Raw genomic sequence first — 23,935 nt, 5'->3', positions numbered from 1 at the left:
ACATTTCTGATCGTTCGGTTTCTCTGCTCGTGAAGGTTTTCGATACTGCTTTCGTCTATTACCATCGCACATGAAGTCAGGCAGACTTCGACAGCGACAACAATATCAATAATAAAAGCTTGTGCAAAGGGCCACATGCTCACACAATCGTACTGTCGTTTAACAGAATGCGGCATGACTGTAGACGTCTACATGGGTTGTGGTACGCTTCGCGCTCTTTTCGATGTCATAGAAAATCACCGCGACCGCTGCTGGCTTTACAAGAAGCAGTGTGCTAGGCCTATTTTTAAGGCTCTTGAGATGAACCGATACATTTTGGTGACTTTTTCATCTTGTCGATGCCACAGGCGTTATCTGTTATGAGAGGACCATTCAATCTATCTTTTTTTTTCCAGATAATGGGATCTATTCGCGTAGCTAGAATGAGAAAAAATAATGCAAATTTCAAGACTTTCACAAATGAATGAACGGAGGTTCCAAAATGCGTGACGGAAGCATATGCCGGTTTCGGGGTTAATGAATTCGTGTTGATTTTTTGAAAATTCGAAAAAGCCTTCCTAAAGGCTGCTCAGATCTCATGGCATATTAAGCGGCTGGATTTTTCGAAGCTTAAAGATATAAAGAATGTAATATTGCGTTAATTTGTAGAATCGACGGTGAAGAGTGCGATCGTGTAGACAAGGATCTAATCTTTACTGATCTCTAGATGTATTCAACGACGATTATATAGAAACTGATCAGTTTCAATATTGCGGAATCTCTTATCCCAGCATTGAAGCTCGTTATTATATAGAACTATGATAATAGTTTAAGGATCGGAAATCCTATAAGATTCCACTGCAAGTTTCTATTGTAAGATACAATTTCCTTTCAGGAAATCGGTTATGCCTCGAAAATTTTGCTTTTCTTTTTTGCCATTAAATAACTCACATGCTTACATTGAAAGCCTCTTCACAACTTATTAAAAAATAATTTGCAAATTAATTTAACTGTAACTTTAGCAAGTCGGTCAGCACCTAGGCACAGTTTTTCCGAATAGTCAATAGATGACTCTTCGGCCATGCGGCGTTCACTCAACGTTACAGCTGGTAATCATAGGTTCGAACGCAATGAGGTATAATTACTTTCGGTTGGCGTTGCCAGTATGGTCAATCAAAACTTTCCTTCGAAGATGGTATAGTGGCGAGGTGACCATGTATCATTCTATTATACTACAGTCAGTGCCAGTCCTCAGCTTGTAATAGCTTGATGCCTAGTTCTCTGTTATCCATATAATGATAATTTATACACTGTTTATAAATACGAAACAAAATGACCAGTTCAACCATAAAAAGGTCCTTTAAGTTCGTAATCTTTATCTAATCTTATGTGTATTTACAAGATACAGCGGACGAAGCAAAATTCCTTTTGTCTTAGAACAAACTTACGACTGCACACAATTATTATTACTTTTAGTTGAATGAACCTAATACTAACTTATTGATTCATATTACAGTTCAACTTACGTCTACTGCGCAATTATCGTAATAATAATGTTAAACAACTCCGCTGAAAGCTCAAGCATGTTGCGTCATAGAACACTTCGACAAGAGCTCGTGAGATCTGATCTCCACAATGTCTACGAAGTGATTTGATGTTGATCAGATTGAGACATGCTATGATTCGGAAACAACAGCGACATTGAACGTCGCTCACACGCGTCTGCGAGACAAGTATCAACATTCCTCTTTCGGGCCTTGCGAGTAAGGTTTAGAGAGACCAGTCGGACAAACAAACGGCCTAGAACTTGGCTCAGAGGAGCTACTAGGCGTTGTTACGAGCTTTTGCTCCGTGCAGTCGACCAAAACATACCGTAGGCATAGCAAGAACGTACGCTAGTGATTCTCTTAGCAAGCGCGAGGTAGAAACTTTCTCATTGGTCACAGGTATGAGTATGGTGCGCTAGTGGTTAGCAGATGTTGCATGATAGTAGGACATTTGAATAGGCCTCGTTCGCTGTCCTATTTTCTACTGCAGGTGACGCCAACCATTCAAATTAGCAGCTAACTAGCTAATGATATTTTTAGGAAAAAAAAAACCTCATCAACTGCCCCTGCAGTGCACATTACTTTTGCATTCTACAGTATTATTTGTTCTCTGATATCACCACTATTGTGGCTTCTTTGACTGTCTTTTGTTGTTGGGATGCTCCTCACCTCGCTTTTCTCTTCCGCGAGACACGAGAAAATGCACTGAGTGTCGTCGTCAAGTGCGGCACGGGAGAGGACAGACCAAGAAGGCACAGCCGGGAACCCGTGCGCACCAAGTGCGCCCTTCTGTCCTTTATCATGTCCGTCTGGCTCAGCCCATTCTTTACGTTTTTCAGTCTTTTAAGAAAATAAATTAGCAATAATTTAATCTCCAAGTCAATTTATAATAACGCTGTACGCTTGGCTTCAGAGCGCCGATTCGTTCTTAAGTTATAGCTTACAGTTCGCGGCGCTGCAAGGACCTCCTTAGTAAATTTTAAACAAGCACTCGGCTGGCTATACGTGGTCCATGTATTCGTCTGGGTAGATAGGATACTACTAAGGCCCACTGAGAAGGAGGAGCGCGCAAAGACGTTCTATTGTGAACGTAAATGAATAAGGGAAACAATAAGAGAACATGGAAAGCAATGAAATAAAGGAAAGATCCATGCTTTGCTAGTTCACCGCAGTTCGTTAACCCAACGACTTCACGAGTCGACCGACAAGAGTTGAGTTTGCCTAGTTCGGCTTATCGTGGCTCGAGGATGTTCCTGTAATTGGAGTACCCGTCGAACACAAACCGTTCAAAGCTGCCATCAGCCAATGCGACTGCTGCTGATGCCGCCACCGGAGCAGCGCTGTGATCTGTCCGTGAGTGCAGCTACCGTTGATATCTCTTTTTCTATTGAAGCGCCTATGCTTACAAACGACTGCATCCGCCAAAGACTGTAAAACCGCGGTTGGTGGCACTCCAATTGCCGGATGTCATCCTACTGTCCTTTCAAACCCTAACCTGGCTATTGAGATAATCGTACAAGCTGAGATCCTCTTTTTTTTTTTACCTTTGTTTAAGTTATTAGCATATATTTAGATTCTACATTAGACATTTGTGCCAAGGTCAAGATTACTGGAAGTTGCGTTCTTGTATGCTGCCTATTGTAGACCTGCTTCCAGATTATCGTAGTTCAAAGAAAAACTTCCTCCACCGCTACTGGAAACCACTTTAAGCCGTTTTGTTTTTGCCGTGCTTATAATTTAATTTCCTACAATATATCGTTTTGCCCAGTCGGTCCTGGCACCGTCTACTTCGTGGGTTTTTTGATTTAAATTCAGGTATGCATTGTACGGTGCATAAAGGGGACGACAAATATGAGCGCCTTAGTGCACTCCTGTCCGGTACCCAACATATCATGTAGTCTTCAATAATTATTTATTTCAATAAAAGTCTGTTAGCACTGGTTATTTTCTATACTGACAGAGCCCGGTGGCGTAGAATTACATCGGGCACCATAACTTGTTGCATAGCCCACTACGATGATACAGCTTCCTCGAGTTACCCATTTAACACACTAACAACTGTTGGATAAATAGGGAAGCCTCATAAAAGAGCCCGTGGGGTACTTAACGATGGAGTATATGTAAAATCGCTATCGCTTCTTGTGGGTATTCGTTTTCTTCGAAGCTTCACAGAGCACAGCGGCTGATAAACGCCATAATGACTAGTCCGATTCTTCATTACATTTTAATGAAGGTTAATTCCAGGCAAGCCTTCTAGAAGTGACATCTACCTTACCCGAAAAAAAGCCGTCAATCACCAATTTTTGAGTTCAGCAGAGAAAAAATTGAAGATTGACAATCGTTTATCTCGGCGATACACAAGCGTGAGTAGTTTCCAGGGATTTTACTCCTTCTCTACCCAGTTTACACTCATTTGTTCGGATGTCGCTTTTGTCACGAACCGTCATCAGTAGCAGGAATCAGTCACGCGTCAACCTATCGAAGTTGACAACTTTCTATGCTCTTAATGGTGAGCTCACGCGTGAAAGTGCTACAGAATGAGTTTGTTTGAAGAAAAAGAAAACAACGCATTCAGATTTACATTTAGCACTGTTATGTACGAGCAGATTAGTCCAGTAACACTTTGCTCCAATCGAACTTGAATATAGATAACAAAATATGCACCGCACTTTCTAATGTCAGTATTTAAGAAACAAATGCTAATATATACTACATTTATTATTATTATTACTGCCATCATTATTCAGAAAATACTGAAAAAATCCCAAAAAAATAATTAAAAAATAGTATATGGTTAGCAAGGCTCTAATGATATACGTATATAGATTTTTTTCAAGATATTTTCGTAAAAATTATTTTACTTCGAAAATAAACTGAGATCTATATAGCATATTCTAAAAATGGTCTATTGCATATGACATACTTATACGTGCATGCTTACATCCGTACCGTTGAAGCTCTTCTTCTTATTTGTGTCCTTCTCAAGATTTGCTGCATGTATTCTGTTATTGCTGACATGTAACCGCTAAATTCGTTGTTCTCACTTTGATAGTCTTCACTCTCGCTGTCCGTACCTAGCTTTCGTCGTCGAAAGTATCATAATAGGCCTCCAATCTTTGCAAAAGTCGGTTGCTTGACTCCCTGCTGTGTTTCCATTGCAATATCCGTTGACATGCGAGTCATTACCTCCATTCTTCTTTTCTGTTCGTTTCTGTTTGATCCACAAAAGGCTACACGTTTATACATCTCTCAATATTATCTACGTCGATGCTTCGCCAGCTTCGCTATTATATCGCCATCTACATCCCCAGTTATATAATACATATATATATATATATATATCTGTGAATTTTTACGTGCTTGAATAAGTAACGTTACCAACTCGTAGTTTTGCCGTAAAGTTTGATGCCAACAACGACTCAATAACTTTTTATATAGTTTGGGTTTCCGAAGTTACATTTCAAGCTTAATTATCATTGTACGTTGTGTTTGTAAAATAGTACTTCGTCGCAGGCACTAGGATGCCGGGAAGATTTTATACCGCAAGATGTCAAGTCCTGCCAAATTCAAAATGTGAAACATCCGGACAGCGTATCTGCATATGTGATGGCACCCGTAGTCGTTTTCATATATACTAAACATATTCATTGAAACAGTTGACGAGCGGATAACGCGTAGATTTTTTCTATTTTAATTTATATATTTTGTCACGGTTGCGTTAAGGATTTCCTTCAGCATGTACATCATTTATAAGGTGAGCTAAAGGTCCGAGATCGATTTTGTCCTGTATTTGTATAATAAGCACAACTTAGTAGATTGTTCAGCGATACCTATGGTAGTGCGTGTGGTTTACGATTACGCATTGTTAGACTTTAAAATAATGTTTGTTTCTTTGCAGAAATTCACTATCGAAATCGTAAAGGATACAGACGAAATTTCTGATTCTCGAAGAAGGCGCGAAAAGGCCGGTTCACTCGCAGATAGGGTAAGGCCAGGAAGATTATGTGACCCCACTACAATATGGAGCTCTACAGATACCAATCTAGCGACCTCAACCCAATGTCGTGCCCAACAATGCGCCTTATAGACGAACATTATACTACTACTACTTTCGTCGTATTATCTTCATCTCTACTGCGTGCGTACAGTTGACTCAACTATCAAAGGACCATCACCAGCGTCTTTTATTATGTTGACGCGCAGGGCTTGTGCTAGCAACTTGTTTGATCATGGTGTCTTGTGTGAATAAATAGCCGTTACATCCGGGCTTCAGAGAGTGCAAGGGCGGATGTTAAGCAACTACTTCAGTCACAAAAAATCTCTGTGTGAAGTTAGTTAGTTATAGGGCAAAAGCATCGTTGAGGCCTTTTTGTTCGAACGTGATGGTGACACCGCACTACTACTCAATCAGGCAAGCTCTATCGATGTATGTTGCATCGAGCTTTTGTGTCGACAATAATGAGAGCATCAAGTGTGCAATCTTTGCTGAAATCAAGTTGGGGTAACTTAACTCCTCTCGATATTTTCTGTGGAATTAGGTGAACGGCAGGGTCTATAAAAGAGAATCGAAGCACTCTACGGCCTGAAGTACTGCATTCACGAAGTCTTTGATCAAATTAGTGCTGAGCTATCCAGCGCTGTGGTGAAAAAATACGCGAAGTAAATCCAGTTATGAAAACGATCCCTTAAGGGACATTTGGCGGGCGTTTTTTTCCATTTATTATGCAGATTAATCTTCCGAATTACAAGAATAAGAACATGCACAGAAGCTTGCTTTGTGCGTGTACTTATTTTCTTTTCTAAAGCAATAAAAATAAAAAATAATATAAATAAATGGACACTTTCCACTAACCCTATATACATATATATATAGGTACTTCAACGTATACTCAGATAATTCAGTTGTTTGGTCTAGGAATGGATCGCCCTCAAATGTCTTCGAAGAGTGTATGAGAGTTCGATTTTCACTTTGATTGATGTTTATGCCAGTACATATATATATAACCTTTTTCTCAGTCGTGAAAAATTAACGGGCCAAATTCTTTTTATATGGATTAGGAGCGAATAGCAGCTTCTTTCCCTCAATGCAAACTCGTCGTTCAGCACGTAAACGCAGAACGGATGTAGGTTCAATGATGCAGATGAGGTATAATTAACAGAGAGATGTTGCAGTTGCTGTCCGAAGTTTCGAAAATCATGTTCTCAAAAATTCTGAAAGAATACGCATACATACAGATGAGCGAGGAATTAGATCATCTAAAAGGTGCACCTCCGACCTCGGAGGGCTGGCGACGAGGCTACGTTAACTAGAAAAAACGGTCCACAAATAGTCATACTTGCTTATACCCCGACGTGTTGCAAACAGACAAAGGTCTTCTTCCAGGTAAATCGAGAGGCTCCCTCCAGAGGAGCCGTTAAAGCCGTCATTAAAGGCGGATCTTTTCGTCATAGAGTTTACGACGTGCTTTCCTGACGTTTTTTCGAATTGAGAACACTTACAAACCTATTGGCAGGCCACATACAGCAACAGTTATTCAAGTGGACAGGTTAAAGTAGCGGGTAAATGAGTTAGTGATGACCGCTTCGATAGGCCTAGCGATCCCAGGGGCAGTCTTTGTGAATAAGATTCATCTAAAAGAGTTACGTGGTGCAAATTAAAGTTCGAATAACGTTTTCGTTCGTATGACTACTTCGCTTTTGTACATTGTGTCAATGGAATATTTTCAGTGTATGATTTAGGCAGGGAAGGGCTGCCACTCTTATCGGTACCCGTCTCTTCATAATCAGGCTCTAGCTGGTTGTATACACATCGAAATTGATGTAGGCCAAAAAGTTGGGAATACATGCCGACATTCTGTCATGGAGTATTTATGATACTTTTATTAAGTCAATTTTGGCTTTTTCCCTAGGTTTGACGCTATTTGTTGCACAAAAAAAAGTTGAGAACTTAATTATTGTATTAACTACGTCAGTAGTTGTTATCATCACTGCAACGGAAGTCCTCCTCAGGTAGTAAGGTGACTGAATCATTTCTCCACAGATCACTATGTTATGTATAGTGCAAGTTTTCCATGACAATATACGAGATCAGAAATAGTGATGACAACAATCTTTGGATGCTAAAATTTTTACTGAAAGATCATTGTTTTGTATATTAACCAATATAACATCCTTACGTAAATCTTGTCTTTTTTCTAATGAAAAGTTGCATGCGTTTTAATAATAGCTTACAACAGGTAAGCGTTTTTTTAGTTGACTTGCTAAGCACAGATTTCTTGCGAAAATTGCAGAAATTGCGTTTAAATTAAGCTAATCGCTTATCGATTACGATCGAATGAGCGACTTATTTAATCTACTGTATGCTTTCTGACCTTTAGACACACCTATTATAATCATTTTATAGTTATTCCGCTGCTCCATCTATTCCGTTAGCCAATATAATTTATCCTTCTTGACTGCGGCACCAGTCTTTCTTTAAGATCTTACCCAACTCAAGCCTTGACTCATGTGTAAATATCATATTGGGTTACTCTCATCCAGTTACCGTCTTCATTTTTAATGCTATTTCCGATAAAACCTCCCGCATGTATCCTGCCGTCATCACACGCTTATCTCAAAGCAAGAAACTACCTCTTCTATAAATAGTGTAAAAACAAATAATATGCGCAGTGTTAAGCTAATTGCACCCTACTCAAAAAGATAAACTTTTTCGAGCCAAGCAAAATTATATTTCAGAGACTGCTTAATATATAGGAAATTTTTGAGTAAGCTACCATCCACCACAAACACAGGCTTTGAGCAATAGATACAAATTGAGTGCAAAAGATACATTTTTTTCGAGTGGCGCTCGCTTACCGATTTTTGCCTCAAAGGGGACCTTCAAAATCGCAAGGGGTCCACGTACCGCTCGTTCTCAGCTCAAATTATAGTCGGGATACACGACCCCGTACGGATTCTGAATAACCTTATTAGTAAATGTAGTTTACTTATATTGGCCATTTTTCCGCAGCCACCTCTCCTTCTCAATCATTAAGTGTTAATCATGTTATATCGATTCATATTCAATTTGTTAAGATTTATTTGCGGAAGGTATTAATCGGGTCAGCGAATTGGGCTGGCAAATGAAGAACGGCTATTTAATGAAGACGTCCTATTCCTCGCACTGATATTGTAATCTCCATTCATTCGAAAGAACCATACGCGAATTTACGGTCCCCGCTGAGCATAATTTCGAAGAGGTCAGGGGGGTTTATCGCAACAGGCGATTTAGGATGGTATGGGTGGACACTCACTACTCGCTACCACTTCGTGCTACAGTCTGTAAGCTGTGTGAGCAGGTGTGTCCAACAAAAAAGCATTTCCTCCAATGACCAAAATACATCGTTAGGTCATAGATCGCCCACACCAGAGACTAAACATCGTCCGGTTTCTCTGCGTAGGATTCCAAAGGTCACTGGGGAATATTATCTCGCTTGTGGTAAGGAATACTGCCAACGCCTGTGTATCAACAAGTACGCTATCCTACGGTTCTAAGAATAAGAAGTTTTCAGAAGGCCACAATCTATTCTACCCTGTTATAATGCACTAACCCATAGAAACAAAAAGCAATTCGTGCACATATCTATAAGTGTAAAGGTGTCCGTTTACGTGCGCATACAAAACGTACAATAGAAAATACTTCAGTTGCGTAAAACTTCACTTTTACGCTATCTAGTAGATGACATGAAACAATACATAGATAATCCACTACTTCCCCAAGTAGTGAATATCACGTACTTATCCCATGATGATTATACGTATTTACTGCCCGACGCTAGCAGGAAACTCGGTACATTATATCATTGTAGTATGAAAGACACTTGTTTCGGCGAGGTAATTTTATTTGGACAGATCAGTTGTTCTGTGAACTCTCCGAGCATCCGCTACAAAATCTGTGCCACAAGTTCAGACATTCCATCAGACGGCTGGCCAGCTACAACCTGTAGCTATTGAGAAGATTCCATGTCGAATTAATTAGAGGTTTTCGATTATTCTACGTGCACGTATCGTGATGGATTCTCACAACTAAAAGCACCCACTCAACTACGTGCATCGGCGAATGATGTGAGATATGTTGCTATTGTTGTACAATAGAGGACGCTAACGTCCATCATAATTCGCATATAACACTTGCAGTGATGAACGCTTGCGTGCGCATAAAATATAGAATTCTAACTGGAATTAATAATTATTTGCCTAATGTAGGTATGTTTTTGGTTAAATGTTTTTTTATAAAGGTTTTTTTTGCGCGACTAGTTTAAAGTCAACAAAGGATTTTGTTCTTTGCTATTTTTACTCGTCGTCTAACACGCTCGAAAGTTCTATCAGTAGACGTTCAAGTAACGAATTAAGCACAGGCTTTAAAATGTTTTGCTCTATTCTATTGCTTGCCATCATCTTTTTTGTCATCAAATTTTACACAATTTACTTATACAATCAATCGTTATGTCTCGCGAACGTGTGGTGTTCAAACACAAATCGCGCAGTTAATCGCTTTACTCAGCAAAATCAATCTAATAGTTACTGCAATTCGTCGAATTACTCGAATCATTATACTTGCTGACATACGTATTTGTCCGAGTGAGGTTCGCTGTTGCTGTTGATATAGTCTTTACAAATAAATCGCGAACGAATTAGCAATTTATGTCTTGTTTTTTAAGGTTACATATAAGGTGAAACAGATTTTTCAGTAGAATTTTTTGCGGGTGCATCCCTGACGGTCATGTTTAGCTAGCATTAACCTAAATACACTATTTCAAAATATTCCTTCTTGAATTCGTAAGTAACTCCTTAATGGTAACCGTGCCTCGAGTGGTATTAGCATGTGTAAACTTATTAACGGCTGTTGCTTAAAGACGCTGCATAGAAAAAAAACGTCCAGCGAGTTGATTTTGAGTGGGAAATTTTGGGCTAATAGTAAACTTAAAGTTCCAAAAATGCAAGGGCTCAAACAAACGAAAAGTGCAAAAAGTTTAGAAAAGACTAACCGCTGTAGTTTATGTGGATGATCCGACTGGCAATTGACGTTCTCCTTTCTAGAAAAATCGTTGATTAGCATAGAAAAACTCTGGGTGCATCAAAAATTGCTTCTTGAGCTATCTTAACAAACTTTCAAGCCCGTTCTAAGCCTCATCTAGGCCTTATTGAGGATCTTGGAGTAGTTTTTTTCTGCGAAAGTCTTCTTCGGATATGTTAGAAGCGTTTTACACACACAGAAGATATGGGAACTGGCAACAGCTTAGACCGCCGACTCAGAGCAGAAGGCAAGTTTTTTTTTTTTAAATCTCGATCGGAATTTCTTTTCCGTGGAAAGCCTGGATAACAGGTGATTTTTACTCGAGTTCCAAAAGCGAGACAATGTTTTTCGACATGATAGCTTTGCTGTTTCATTCTAGAAATAACTCACTATCATGTGGTACCAGAAATTCGCTCATTAAGACAAATCGCCCGCCAGCATTTACCCCACTTTTCCTGCTTAGTGATTTCAGTACCTTGTAATTGGCTAAATTGTTTCAGAAGGCAGCGTCTTATAATGTCTAAAAGTAACATGCTCGATGCCTATGAAGATGCCTCTGTCACCGTTTATTTTTGCGAATGTAATGTTTCTTGGAAAACGCGGCTAAAAAACAAAAAAAAATTGAAATTACGTAATTAGTTGCTTACGTTTTTTATATTGTTGCACGTATGAACGAGGCAAATGTTCTGATCCAGTCGATTGACTATTACTTTCTTCATGCAAATGACTAGGCAAATTCTAGACTACTCTCAGTGCAGGGATGACTGATTCGGATTCACTTCAGTTTGCTTTGCTGCTATAAGGATTTCCTCGTAATATTTGTATTCGACTCACCAAAACTATTTTATTAGAATTATTTACTATTATGTTGCCTGTTGGTACCCTTGAAGACGGTGGAACAGTTTACGTAATCCGTCAACCATACCGCTACGATGGGTTCTACTCTAATGAACCTGCTCTGCTTGATATGCGCTGCTAGATATCTGGGTCATAATGTAAGTGATGGTCATTAGTCTTTAACGTTCCGTTCCCTTTTTAAATCTCCCTTGTTTGTTGAATTATGTATCATCCAAGGGCGCGTTTTTGTACTTTTATAGTACAATTAACAAACTTCCAGGATGGAAGATGTTCCAGATTAAAAGAAGAAGGTAGTTCAGGATATTTGTGCCGGATAAAACAACAACTGGATAACTGAGAGGACTGCTCGAAAGGTTTGTTGAGTTTAAAAACGGAGTGTTAGGCCTAGAGAGCAACAGAATAACCTGCGAACCCCAAGTTATTGTCAGGCATCTGGATGTGCGGAATTGTACTGAAAATCAGAAGCTTTGATATGCGATAGACCAGGTAACGTGTAGCCATAATGATAGATATCTATTCAGAACTGCACGAGCAGTAGCTCTAGAAAATATAGTTAAACTCTACGTTAAGCCAAATCTCCATACCAAAAAGCTTCCGACTTAGGTTTGGCGAAACTGGAAGAATTTTTTACATCTTATATGGCAAGTAGTGCATGAAAGTAGCGAAACAATCTACAAAGATCTGCTATGGCAGATTTTATCGATTGAACAAGGCTGTACAACATAAAGGACGCGACAGAAGTCGCAAAGTCATCCGTCGTCACGATTGTGCCGGGCCACATATGACTATGGTTGTGTAGGATGCTCTTCAAGAGCTTCAGTGAATAATTCCGTTGCTCCCACCATACTCTCGAGACCCCATACCTACAGATTACCACCCCTGGCCACTGTCAAATGAACTTAGTAGTGGCACGATAGACAGTGGGGAGGATCTCAAAACCTGATTAGACGAGGTATTCAGCGCCATACTTGAAAACCTGTGGCGCAACGGAGAGAAATAAATTGGTTTAAGAACGGCGGAAAGTGACGGCAAACTCACAAAAACTTAATTTGTTCAAATGAACCACGTATTTTTTTCAGGTGAAAAAACCATTACTAACGTTCCAATATGAATAAAAACACTTAAATGAACCACAACAAGGATATATACACTTCTTTTGCTAGTCTAGTGTTATATATATATATATATAGCGCTTCTTACTCTACTTGATCGGCTCGTTTTTAAAATTTTTGGCTGCGCACTAGCGATTTGTAATGCCATTAAGAAAACTTTAACTGGGCCTTAAAGCCACATAGTGGCATCTTGCTCATTCTTATAACAAGATATTCTGGAGTCGAATAAAACAAGCCGAATAAGAAAAATTGACGAGGGTACAAACGCCTCTAAACATGCCCAGAGATTGATGGAACAGCTACAACTGTAGCTGTTGTTCATTCGGCTGTTTCGGTCCGCTTTCGCTCTGTTTTTATCTGACGGAAGTTGCAAAATGAAAAATACATTTGCTTAGTTTCTTCTTCGTAGCTAGTTTCCTCTGATCTGTTCAAGAAGCAAACATATTTCTCACCTGCAATATTCACTTCTTTCGAAGCTGCTTTTTCACACCTGATCTGAAGTGACTGAGAAACATAGCAGGCACCGGGGATAGGTCGCCATTCCGTAGCTAGGTAATAAGAAATGTACAAAGGAGCCTTTTTCGACTATGGAAAGAGCAGTGGAGGTAAAAGAGGATCCTCATAGAAACTTCTGAAGTCTTTGTTCATTTCTTGCCACAACGCCAAGGGGCGTCACTTCTCGTTGCCGTTCTAGAACGGTTTACATGCAACATAGGGACCGTTTGCAAAAAGGATTCCTCAGGGGAAGCACTAATAGCTGAACAGCAATCAAATGCATGAATTGTGATTGCAGACATTCCGATCTTTATCGAATATCAGCATTAAATTGCTTGCTTTTCATTCTTACTACCTCAGCAAAAGTAGAGATCGTTGTCCTGTTTCAATACTAATTAATTTCTTTTTAAGTTTGTTTGGTAAATGAGTCCTATTCGGCCTGACAGAAAAGTGCATTTATACGCTTGGCGGCCCTCGTTCAGGTTTATTCCTAGTACGTTTAGTAATACGAAAAAGTAGGCAGTAGAAATCCATTCAAAAATATATTGTAAAAATTCCCGCTGATTTTTTTGTCACCCGGGAACGGCATCGATCTGTTTTTGGACCTAGGATCTGTTGGCGAACCCAGTAGGGAACTACGTCGGCGGGCTGTTTGTTTATAATTTTAAAAACTACCTATAGAAAATGCGAATACACACAGTGAAAGAAAAGGGGTTTGATCAAGGCAATAATCCGTCGATTTTTCTTCGTTGACTTTCAGACTTGTTAGAACAGTCGCCGCTATCCGGTTGCCATTTAGATCTGTTCAGCCGTCATCACACTGAACGCATCACGTAAAAATAAGAGCCGGCTTCTAACTTTACAGCCACAACTGGAGTAACAGTTCATATTCCGCATCCTCTTCGCTAGACCAGCAACAGGCACACTCGCTGCCCCCAATGGCGCAATCACTTTTTGCAACTGCTGTGACCTTTGCTCAAAAGGCACTTCCGCAAAAAGGTAGCGCGTGGTCGGGCGAGGTACAACTTACTAGAAAACAATCGCTATGCACATAATACGGACCCATTTCGAATCTCCCGCAATACCGCGTACCCACATGTATATGTACATCCTCGAATATACACAGACGCCGCTTCGCTTAGATATGCATTTTATGCTTTTGAATTTAGAACTACGAACTAAAAAAATGGCCCTTTTCGAATAAGACCAAAAACGAATTCTATAAAAGCTATAGTCAACCTGTAATTTTTAAGCTATGTAAAAGACTCGGACAAGATCTTCGTAGAAACTTATGACATGAACTTACATGAATAAAAAACTCATGTAAGGGTGTAAGTGAGACCTTTGCTTTTCGTGGATCTCTTGCGTTTTCGATTATAGCATTGTTATGTATGGAATCACTTGAAATACCAAACTATATTATTAACCTACATAAACCGATAAAACAGACAGGGAGCACGACCTTTACGTTTCCGTCAATTTACGTTTTCATTGTTCGGTATTAGCGAATGTATATGATGTTGAGACTGCCTAGTTAACTAAATGACAGCTTGATCAAGTTAGAGCTGAAGGATAGAGTCCCTATAAATAAAGTTTTCGACAAGCTGAGCTGAGCACGATCGTGCGGAAGAAACTAATAAACCCTATTATCAATGCGAAGTTGTTAAGAAAAAGAAATCTGCAGACTGAGAGAACCTGATCATGAAAGGTATCGCCCAGTAAACTAAATCGCTGCTACAAAGGCTTCAGGGGGGGGGGGGGGACACTTATAAAGGATTTGTAACAAACTCATTGTAAAGGTAGGTGACACAAGGTGATGCAAATTTAGACCTTGTAAGGCTTACTTCCATCGTTAGGTACGCCTTGCTTTATAATTTCTCTTTTATGTAGTCGTCAGATGTTGATGCCGTGATCCATTGAATTGTTGTTTACTTTCAGAAGATGTATTGAAAGTAAGGTTGTCTTCACTCAGTACGATTTTTCCAAAAAAAAAAATATTTACAATATAAATCAATTAAATGGTGGTCACAACTGTCGTTATTATCATTATTATGGCTGCTAGCTACGATTATTAGCTAGAAAAAAATACATTTGGGTAGCACTCTATTCTCATTTCGCTAACAGCTCTCACCAAAAGACGATTTTTTGATGGCATTCTCAGAAATGGTCACTCAAGCTCCAATCGTTCGGCGCCGATCCAACCGCGTACGTAGTATCGTCATCAGTGAGTGCTGGAAACTATAAAATCGTCAACAAAGGGTCATTATAAGGTGCCAAGTTTTTTACTATTAGAAGCGATGCACCTTTCAGGGTCACAGAACTCAATTATAACGTTAGTACGGTTTTTGATTTCATGGACTTTAACAATCCGTGAAACACTCGATATCGACTTCCACCTTACTGAACTTCAGCGTCGATAATTGTCCTGCTTATTGGCCCTCACTTGATATAGTCTGCCCTTTAGGAGATTAGAATGTGACTAACCTAAACGGAGAGTCGATCTATCCTTAATTTATAGCTCTCCAGCGGGCTTGTCAGTTTCTGTAGTAATTACTACAATAAAATTAGCTTATCTTAGCATGCTTATAAATGAAGCTGGTATATTCTATGGATTCCATATTCTAAATATTAGAGATTGTTCGAGCTAGGATTATATGGGATGTAAGTGGGAAAAAATACTCTTCGGCGCTCAAGTTAGCAGGTTAACGCCCTAACATGACAGTATGTATTTCAGTAATGTATTATCAATTCTAATTGATTTTTGTGGTATATTTCTAAATATTTTTAGTGCTCCCTGTTTATTTGTCATAGACTGCCCACACAAGGAATGATGATTACATTATCTTAAAAGAGACTTAAAAAAACGCTTAAATTATTGAGAGAAGCTTAATAAAAATGGAGTAGCCCGTTTTTAGCCTCTGCTCATTGTGTGGTTAAATTTTATACGAAAAACCTATAACAGGTCATGTTTACAGCAATTTGCTTCGCAAAACCGTAGTTTAACTGGGTGACCTGGCGAGTTATGATTTCAAGCGGGGTCCAACACTATGATTGTCTAAATCCTGCCGAAAGCAGCTTCAACATGTTATTGAACATGAATTGGAGAACGTTCAGATTAAGCCGATCTAAGCATTCAGAGTCTGTGCCAGTCAAACTTTCGCCTACTTAATATAAGCGTAATAAACTCGTTTTATCTGAACTCAGGTCTATTAGTGGTAGCAAATAAATAACCAAGGCACCGGATAACTATGTGCACCATATATATGGTCATTACCTAACATTATTCCCTGTGTCTTCGAAGAACGAAAAATGATCAACTCTAGCAGACGATAAATGCTGCACAAGTTCCACTGATCAAGTTGGTCTACTTATTATCCTATAGTGCTAACTAAAACTGACGCTATCCATTAAGAGCCCTATTCTCAGATACTATATCGCGTCAAACACAATATATTCATTTGATATGTACAGATGCTTGCATGTCCGCGATGGCGTAAAGTATGAAGTGACGAAATGGGAGGTAATGTCACACCACTGCCAACATAAAATTGTCATTCTGTGTGTTAAATAGTACGATATCGTGAGATCGGCTTAGTACTTCTGCTATTATATCAGTTTCTTCATATCCGCTCCGCCATATTTGCTTGAGGGTGACGCTTAATTGATTGCGCTATTCTGAGCACACTGTTTGTTGTAGTCGGAATAACGTACACTTTTTGTTTGGCTACAAGTTTTTTTTTTTTTTTTATAAAAATAGCGTACTTGCGAGGGTAATAAAGTCTGAAGAAACTTGTATTTTCGTCAAGAATCAAAGTTCTTTGAGAAGACCTAGGTCCAAAATAGGGTTAGTACGTGATATAGAGATAGGGATATGTGCATTACGAAAAAGGTATCTGTGTTTCTGAATAGGCCAAGCAAGTGATTACAACAAGCCAAGTAGGCGAACGCACTTACTACCTTAAAGTTTTCAACATTTCCAGACAACTGTGCGCGAGTTGCTGCTGGTTCGCCTTAGCCAAGGAGGGGTACGGGGGTACACGCACGGCAGGCGAAGACTTCTATCTAGTGCCCGTTCTATACAATGATAACTACCCACAATCGTTGCAGCAATGTGTTAGTCGATGCGGACGTACGCTGCAATTAGCGAGCGAGCTAATTCTCTCTACTAGCCATCTACCTTAATCTCCTACGGCGGACACGTCTACTGTATCACCATGCTTTGACAGTGAGCAGCAACGAAACGTGAGGACGCAAGACGCGAAAACAAAGTGTAAAAGAATATAGCCGCCACCTGCTCTATGCCGGTCCTTTTGACGACCACGGTAAGTCTAGGGTCGATACACAAGGAGTAAATGGGTCTAGGTTTTACGCGTGATAACGTATGAATGCAGAGTTGGGCGCGTGGGTTGTCATTTTTTTCAATGGAGCAAATGATTGCAGGTCGAAGACTGTTTTTTTTTGGCTTTATATTTGTCATGTGATTTGCGGCAGCTGACAAACGACTGGGCGAACAGTGAAAATAGTGGTGAATAGACCATGACTGTAGTAGCAGAGGTAGCAGTAGTGATAGCATAAAGGCAAAGCACGATGCAGTCGGTTAGAACTATAGCCTTAATAAGTGATTATAGATAAGATTAGTCTTTAAAAAAAAAAAAACCGATTTTGACAGAAGATCGCAACGACAGGTCTGAGTTCAGTAAAAAGACCCACGTATAACTTAAGTTACTATAATTCGGCTTTAGATACACGGCTCAGGTCAAATAAGCTCCTTTATATCGCTGGGTGAAAGCATTCGGTATCATCAAGTACAATGGTCTATGGCCCTAGTAAAATAAGAGCCTATATCAGTTAGATCTTTTCGAGTCATCTTTGTTACCCAACGTAAACCTTGTATTCAATAAAATCTATAGAGTCAAAAATTTATTGTTACTTCTTACAGATAAAGAACATTATTATTTAACGGCTAGAGGAATTCCCTATTTGAGGCAACATCTGTAAAATAGGGCTACATCGAAAAGACTCAACCAGCGAATAGTATAATAATTAAACAAATACATATTCTTTAGAATATTGATCTATTTGTAGCTTTCTGTTTTAAAGCACAGTCGTGTGAACAAAGAAGTGTCCTTTATTTACCGCTCTTTGATGAGTCTGCTTTACTCCAGTCTAACGAAACGTCACTATAAGCGCTGGATATGCATGGAAAACTAGGAAGATACTGCATATACTTAAGAGCTTTATGCCTAGTACATGTGTCTAATACTAAAAACCTAAACTAAGGACTTTGTCTAACAAGCACTTAATGATGCATTCATCCGAGAAGCCCAACACTGACATATACCTGCACTCAAGACACGGAAAGTAACCTCTGTTTTTACGATCGGGGCTTTAAAAATCCTACGGCAAATCTAGTTCGAGCTGCACATTCTCAGATATGACTTGTCCTTTGCAAACCTATTATCACAAAACTACGATTGATTGTAACTTCGCCGATAACTAACTCAATATGAGTCGCTCTGTTCCCAGGATCCTGTGCTGTACGGACACCATATAAGTTACATTGTGAAATAGCACTTTCGTAGACGGCGTTAGGATGAAAGGATATTTCTAAAAATGAATGATCTTTAAAAATGCATAATTTTTTAAATAAAGACGAATTGAGTTTGCTTAATTCCGTGTTTAGCAGAATGAAAATTAAGTTTTATTCAGCAGTTGACAAGACATTTTAATAACATTTCATATAAACATACTCAAAAACTCTTTAACAGATCCTGATTTTTGCTGTTGTTGAACGTATTTCGCTTTTAGAATAAATAAGAAAAAATGATTGATAGATAACTCGATGACTAAGAAAAATTTTTAACCATCTTTAGTTCGTCGGCTGCAATTTAGTAATCCTATTTTGATTATAGAAAAAAAAAACAGACATGATGAATACAGTGCTTGTAATCTTAAATCTCCTATTAGCAATTTCTTTTACGTGTCTGGCATTTGTTGGATATGAAAAAGTTAAGGGGCAAAGTTTTCTATGTACGTTTCTGGTTTTCGTTTTCGCAGTCAAACCAGCGCTCATAACGAAATCATTTACTTCCAAGTGGTACTTCCAAACTTGGAAAAGTGACATTTCTGAAAAAATTGCAACCCTTAACGATTGAATGACTGTCGCCATCCAATAGTCCCATTGGCAAAAAGTGCTTTATTCAGTCAAGTCCGGAAACTTACTAGAAGAGTTCAGAGACTGACTAAAATAGTCTGGGGATTGACAAGGAGGGTCCGGGTGCTGACTAGGATGGTCTAAAGACTGACCAGGAGAGTTTGAAGACTAACAAGGGGAATCCAGGAACTGACTCGGAGAGTCTGGAGAGATTGACCTTGACTTTTGAGCCATTCATTCGTTGCGACTAATAGGCTACCTCTCCGAACGTTCAAAGTGCACTTATTGCAATCACTTACGTTGTTTATGATAGAAAGAACGCACAACTATTAAAACGTTTTCTTTCATTCAATAATGGGGGAATTCAGCTCCGTTTTTCCTCCTTAAATTATGATTTAATCGGGTTGCAACGAATTGCGCTTAGGAAGAAATTGGTGTACCGTGGCTGCCGAAGTGTCAACAAATCGGCATCATTAAACACGTAGAGGGCCACTAGTGCTAGTCAGTCATATAGAATAGCGAAGTGCTTGCTTCTTTCATTGTCTCTTCCTTTTATTTCCCCGTCGGTTTTTCTGGCAGTGGTGAATGTTGCAAATATGCTGGCCACCCGGTTGCCATGACCCGCCGACGTGGTTGGCCACTTCGTCGGGTTCCGCGCGTGCTCTAGGTCTTTTTCTATGTAGCTTTCTCAATGCGTGTACCCGATAGTTACATCCTGTCGTTGTATCATGTTCTCCGGAGGTTCTCGACGGTCGCCTGTCTGGCCTCCCACAATGGTTACTCTAGCCCGCACGACCAGTGGCCACTCACTGTCGTCTATCGTCTGTTGGTAAGAGTAGTTCCAGTAACCATTGCAATAGTTATAATACGACAAGTAGTACATACTGTGTGATAGCGTTCAGTAAGTGTATATCTGAATGTGTGCTTCAGCGTGGTGAATGCGCTAAAAGTACTCTGCTTAGAAACGGTGGTGGCATTACCAGTAGCCCGTCGGTACTATCCTACCGAGAGGATATCAGATAGCTATGTAGCGGTTGCATTGAGCTACATCTTCGTACATACCGAGTGCACTGGCATATGTATTGCTATATGCTCGCATATGCTATGTGTATTATTTTTTGTCATTATTTCTCTAATGAAAAAAAGTAGAAGATTGACGACCCAGGGCCACAGGTTCTTTGCGTTGCTAGAGTTCTCTTCAGTCAATATGCGTTTTGTCGTAGACGGAATAGCTTTGTTAAGAACGACAAAAGATAACTCTACACGCATGCTCGACCAATATCGTTTGATATATATACATTTCAGTGACAATAAGCTGACCTAATACGGGCAGAGTATGGTTTTTCGATCTTTCCCAGCCCTTTTTGAAATAAAGCAAATTTGTTGGTCAGGACGACGGCCGAATACTATAAAAGGAACTACAGACCTGCGGTTTAATCATCGGCCACCGCGGTGGGATGAGACCCTCATCACCACCGCGGACAGACCATGGGTAGATTCAACAGTTAATGAGATAAGTCGCTATCATGGTAAATAGAGAGAACGCTGCTAGCTAGAACAACATCGGGTCCCACCGACACATTAGCCATCCAACGATACACAGAAATATTTTCCTAATGCACTTGTACATAAGCCATTCGCACTATCGTTGACAGGGTAGATCTCAAGTAGGCATTTGCATAGATAACAAGCTAACACATGAGAAAGTCATGATAGAATCAGCGAACGAGCGACGTGAACAGGACACGGACAGGAAGTCTTGCAAGCCGCTGCTTTTGGAGGCGGCTAAGCCAACTACGACGCGAGCGATGGTCACTCTTGGAGCGTTTAACGTTCGCAGGCTCCATACTTTGACAGCAACAAATGATAAGTTCTACAGTAAAAACTTAGAAGAATCTGCCTGGAAGATAGACTCCTGTAAGTCTTCTTTCCTGGCTAGTTTCTTTGCTGACAGGCTTGAGTTTCCGTTACCGGAGCACATGCGTATACACTGTATCCTAGCCTAGAGGTGATGGTGATGCAGACTTCGTAGATATGCTGATAGGCATGTTCTACATGCCTAGCAGGTTTTAATATAGATAACCCTCTATTGTGTGGCACGTCACTCATTCTTAATAATTCTAATCCGCATTATATTCAGATTATGTATATTAGATATATAGATATATAGATTATATATATTAGATTCAGGGCCGCGAGTTATAGGCAGCTGCATAGTACATGGAAAACATTTTATTCGTTACGTATTTTTTCTTTGGTCCAATTTCCTAAATAAAGTCATATTTGTTTGACTTCTCAATCACACAGTACATATAGATACATCTCTCATCATTTCGGATATTATGTATTGTTGGAACTGACAGGTGTTGGGCATTGTGTAACTCTTCTTCCATTTCTAGAACTTTACAAGTGTATCTTTGCAGTATAGCAATTAAACCCAAAATATTTGTCAACCCGAAGTTAGAATGTACCTGAGCACCAGTTCAGAGAATCGTCGGCTTACCTTATTTGAGCTATTGTATATGGAATGTTGACAACGGTAACGCACAACACTAACAACAAAGATATTGATTGCCAACGACACTTGGCATAGCATTTGTATTTGTAGCATTTGTAGTTTTTTTGAATGTTGCTGTGAGTTTTGTTCATTGGCAAGGTCCACTTTTTGCTGTCTGCTGGTGAACTTAAGTTTGGTAATAACGATTTTATTTCTGGCTTCACTAAAAGCGGTGGATGCGGGAACAGCAATGGCGGGCGAGTCCACAGCCGTCCTTGCTGCCGCCACGTGCATTGTTGCAATAGAAGTTTTGATGGAGGTGTTCTCCTCTTGGTGATTTGTTCTTTGGTGTTCCTGTTTACGCTGCCGCCGCCGCTGCTGCTGCTGCTGTAGCTGTTGTCGTTCTGGGCGACTTTTTCGTGAATAAGACGCAGCGACAGCATCAGCAGAAAGTTGAGTCGTTGTCCGAACACACCTACGGCCCCGCTCGGCCCCATGCCGAGGGTTGGCGGCGATCAGCCGCGCGTCGCCGTCGTCAGGCCCTCGTCTCCTCGAACAGACCCAGTCACCTGAAGAATCGCTATTCGACACTTGCTTTAATGCTTCAACGGCCTTCTCACCAACAGCACACAGATCCTGTGAGGATCGAACAAACGACGTATTGCAAACTTTAGCAGTAACTATGTTCTCGATGTGTAAAGTAATGGTATTGCTTCGGATATTATTACTGTTGTCGTTGATGCCAATTTTCCTAATATTAACTGTGGCAGCGTTTCTTGTTGCCACTGCCGTATGCTGCCGACAGCGTCTTCCGCCCGCTGCACCCTTTTGCTGTTGTTGGGGCTCCTTACGCCGCAATGGGGGTGCACCAGCGGCCGCTACTGAGCGGACGACTGCGTCAGCCAGCTGACTTCGGCTGGCGTTCGCCTCCTGTTCTAACCACCTAAAGAACGGCCTTTGACTGTCAGCTGAGCAAGGTAAACCAGGGCAACCAACTACGGAAGCGGCAAGAAACGAACGGGGCGCGATGCACATCGTGAAACCAGCGCGCCCCTCAAGGGTCAGCGTCGTTTTGCCCCCGAAGGCTGCTGCAGTTGCAGTTCTACACCGCCGCAGCCGCCGAACTGTTTTCGGGGCTGGCTGGTGTTAGCTACTAATTAGCTACGTGCCCATGATACGGGTCGATCTGTTGGCCGCCTTGTGTGCACTGTCGCTGCAAACGCATTTCTTACTACTAATGAAGTCATTTTCCCGGAGTAAAAATGATCGAGTATTTTTGGAAATTTCGTTTTTCTCCTACTTTCACCAAACAACGGTAGCCAATCGGCACTGTCAACGAATTACTACAATACGATAACAGTACTCCAACTGTTCTCTGAAATTAATTAACTTCTAAATGTAGTCACTACAAAAGTACACCTTGATCGTCTGCCTAGTTCATTAGGTCGCCATTGCTCTGCCCGTCATGCACCGCGTTAAGGTTTCTCCGTTGTCCACTTCGACGCTCTGGCGTTGTTCTATATTTTATTCCACGTAAGCGAAATTATGTAGCGTGCGCGGGTAACAGCTAAGATCAAGAGATGTTTACATACACTGCGCACTCTGAACCTGTTATGACGACAAGTTGTATCTTGTTAAGAACAACCATAATCAACCAAGTGTGAATTGTCGCATGACTGCCAAGCGACGTCCAACGCTGCATGCCTTAATTAGCACTTTCAAGACACCGTTTCATGAAACCACGTGGCTTGCCGGCCCCGCGCGTCAACTAAATTTGAATCCGGCAGCCGCCGTCAACTTTGCACACCGAGCATCCGAAACTTTCGCCGCCAGAGCTTCAACTAAAAGAAACTCCATTGAAGTATAGTCTGGTCGCAGCGCCGCCCCACGGCTGCTTATGGAACTAGTAGGCCGCGCACCAGAAAACCGGCCGAGGAGATGGCAAAGGAGAGGGCAGGACATCCGCCATCGGGCACCACTCGCTTGCTCACACACACCTACCCCATGGTGGCGACGATGGCGGCAGCTTGGCGGGTTCACGTATGGGGAAAGATCAGAGACGAGCGCGGTGACCGCTTGAGGCGGTGATTCGACGAAGCCAGCACAACGACGGTCTCAGCGCTGAGGCAAGCGCCCGCTAAAACTAACCGGCACAATCGAACGGAGACGAACGACGCTAAGCGGCAAGTGGCTAACGAATGCATTCGAACAGGCGTCCAAGTAGCAAGTCTTAGATCT

At 40.7% G+C, this 23,935-nt stretch overlaps 1 protein-coding gene across 3 annotated transcripts in view; it reads right to left on the bottom strand.

Annotated features, from left to right (window-relative positions):
- LOC111271379 (gamma-aminobutyric acid receptor subunit alpha-6) overlaps positions 1–23,519 on the bottom strand; it is a 126,779-nt gene extending 103,260 nt beyond the window's left edge. For all 3 annotated transcript variants that reach the window (XM_022852121.2, XM_022852124.2, XM_022852122.2), the window contains exon 1: positions 21,704–23,519. In XM_022852121.2, the coding sequence (XP_022707856.1) occupies positions 21,704–22,194 (491 nt within the window). In that variant the 5' untranslated portion in view covers positions 22,195–23,519. The remainder of the gene's footprint in view (positions 1–21,703) is intronic.
- Between the last annotated feature and the right edge of the window lie 416 nt (positions 23,520–23,935).

Source organism: Varroa jacobsoni, unplaced genomic scaffold (genome assembly GCF_002532875.2).
Source record: "Varroa jacobsoni isolate VJ856 unplaced genomic scaffold, vjacob_1.0 contig00572, whole genome shotgun sequence".
Classification (NCBI taxonomy): Eukaryota; Metazoa; Arthropoda; class Arachnida; order Mesostigmata; family Varroidae; genus Varroa; species Varroa jacobsoni.
The sequence above is the reverse complement of the archived record's forward strand: the minus strand, read 5'-3'. Positions and strand labels throughout refer to the sequence as shown.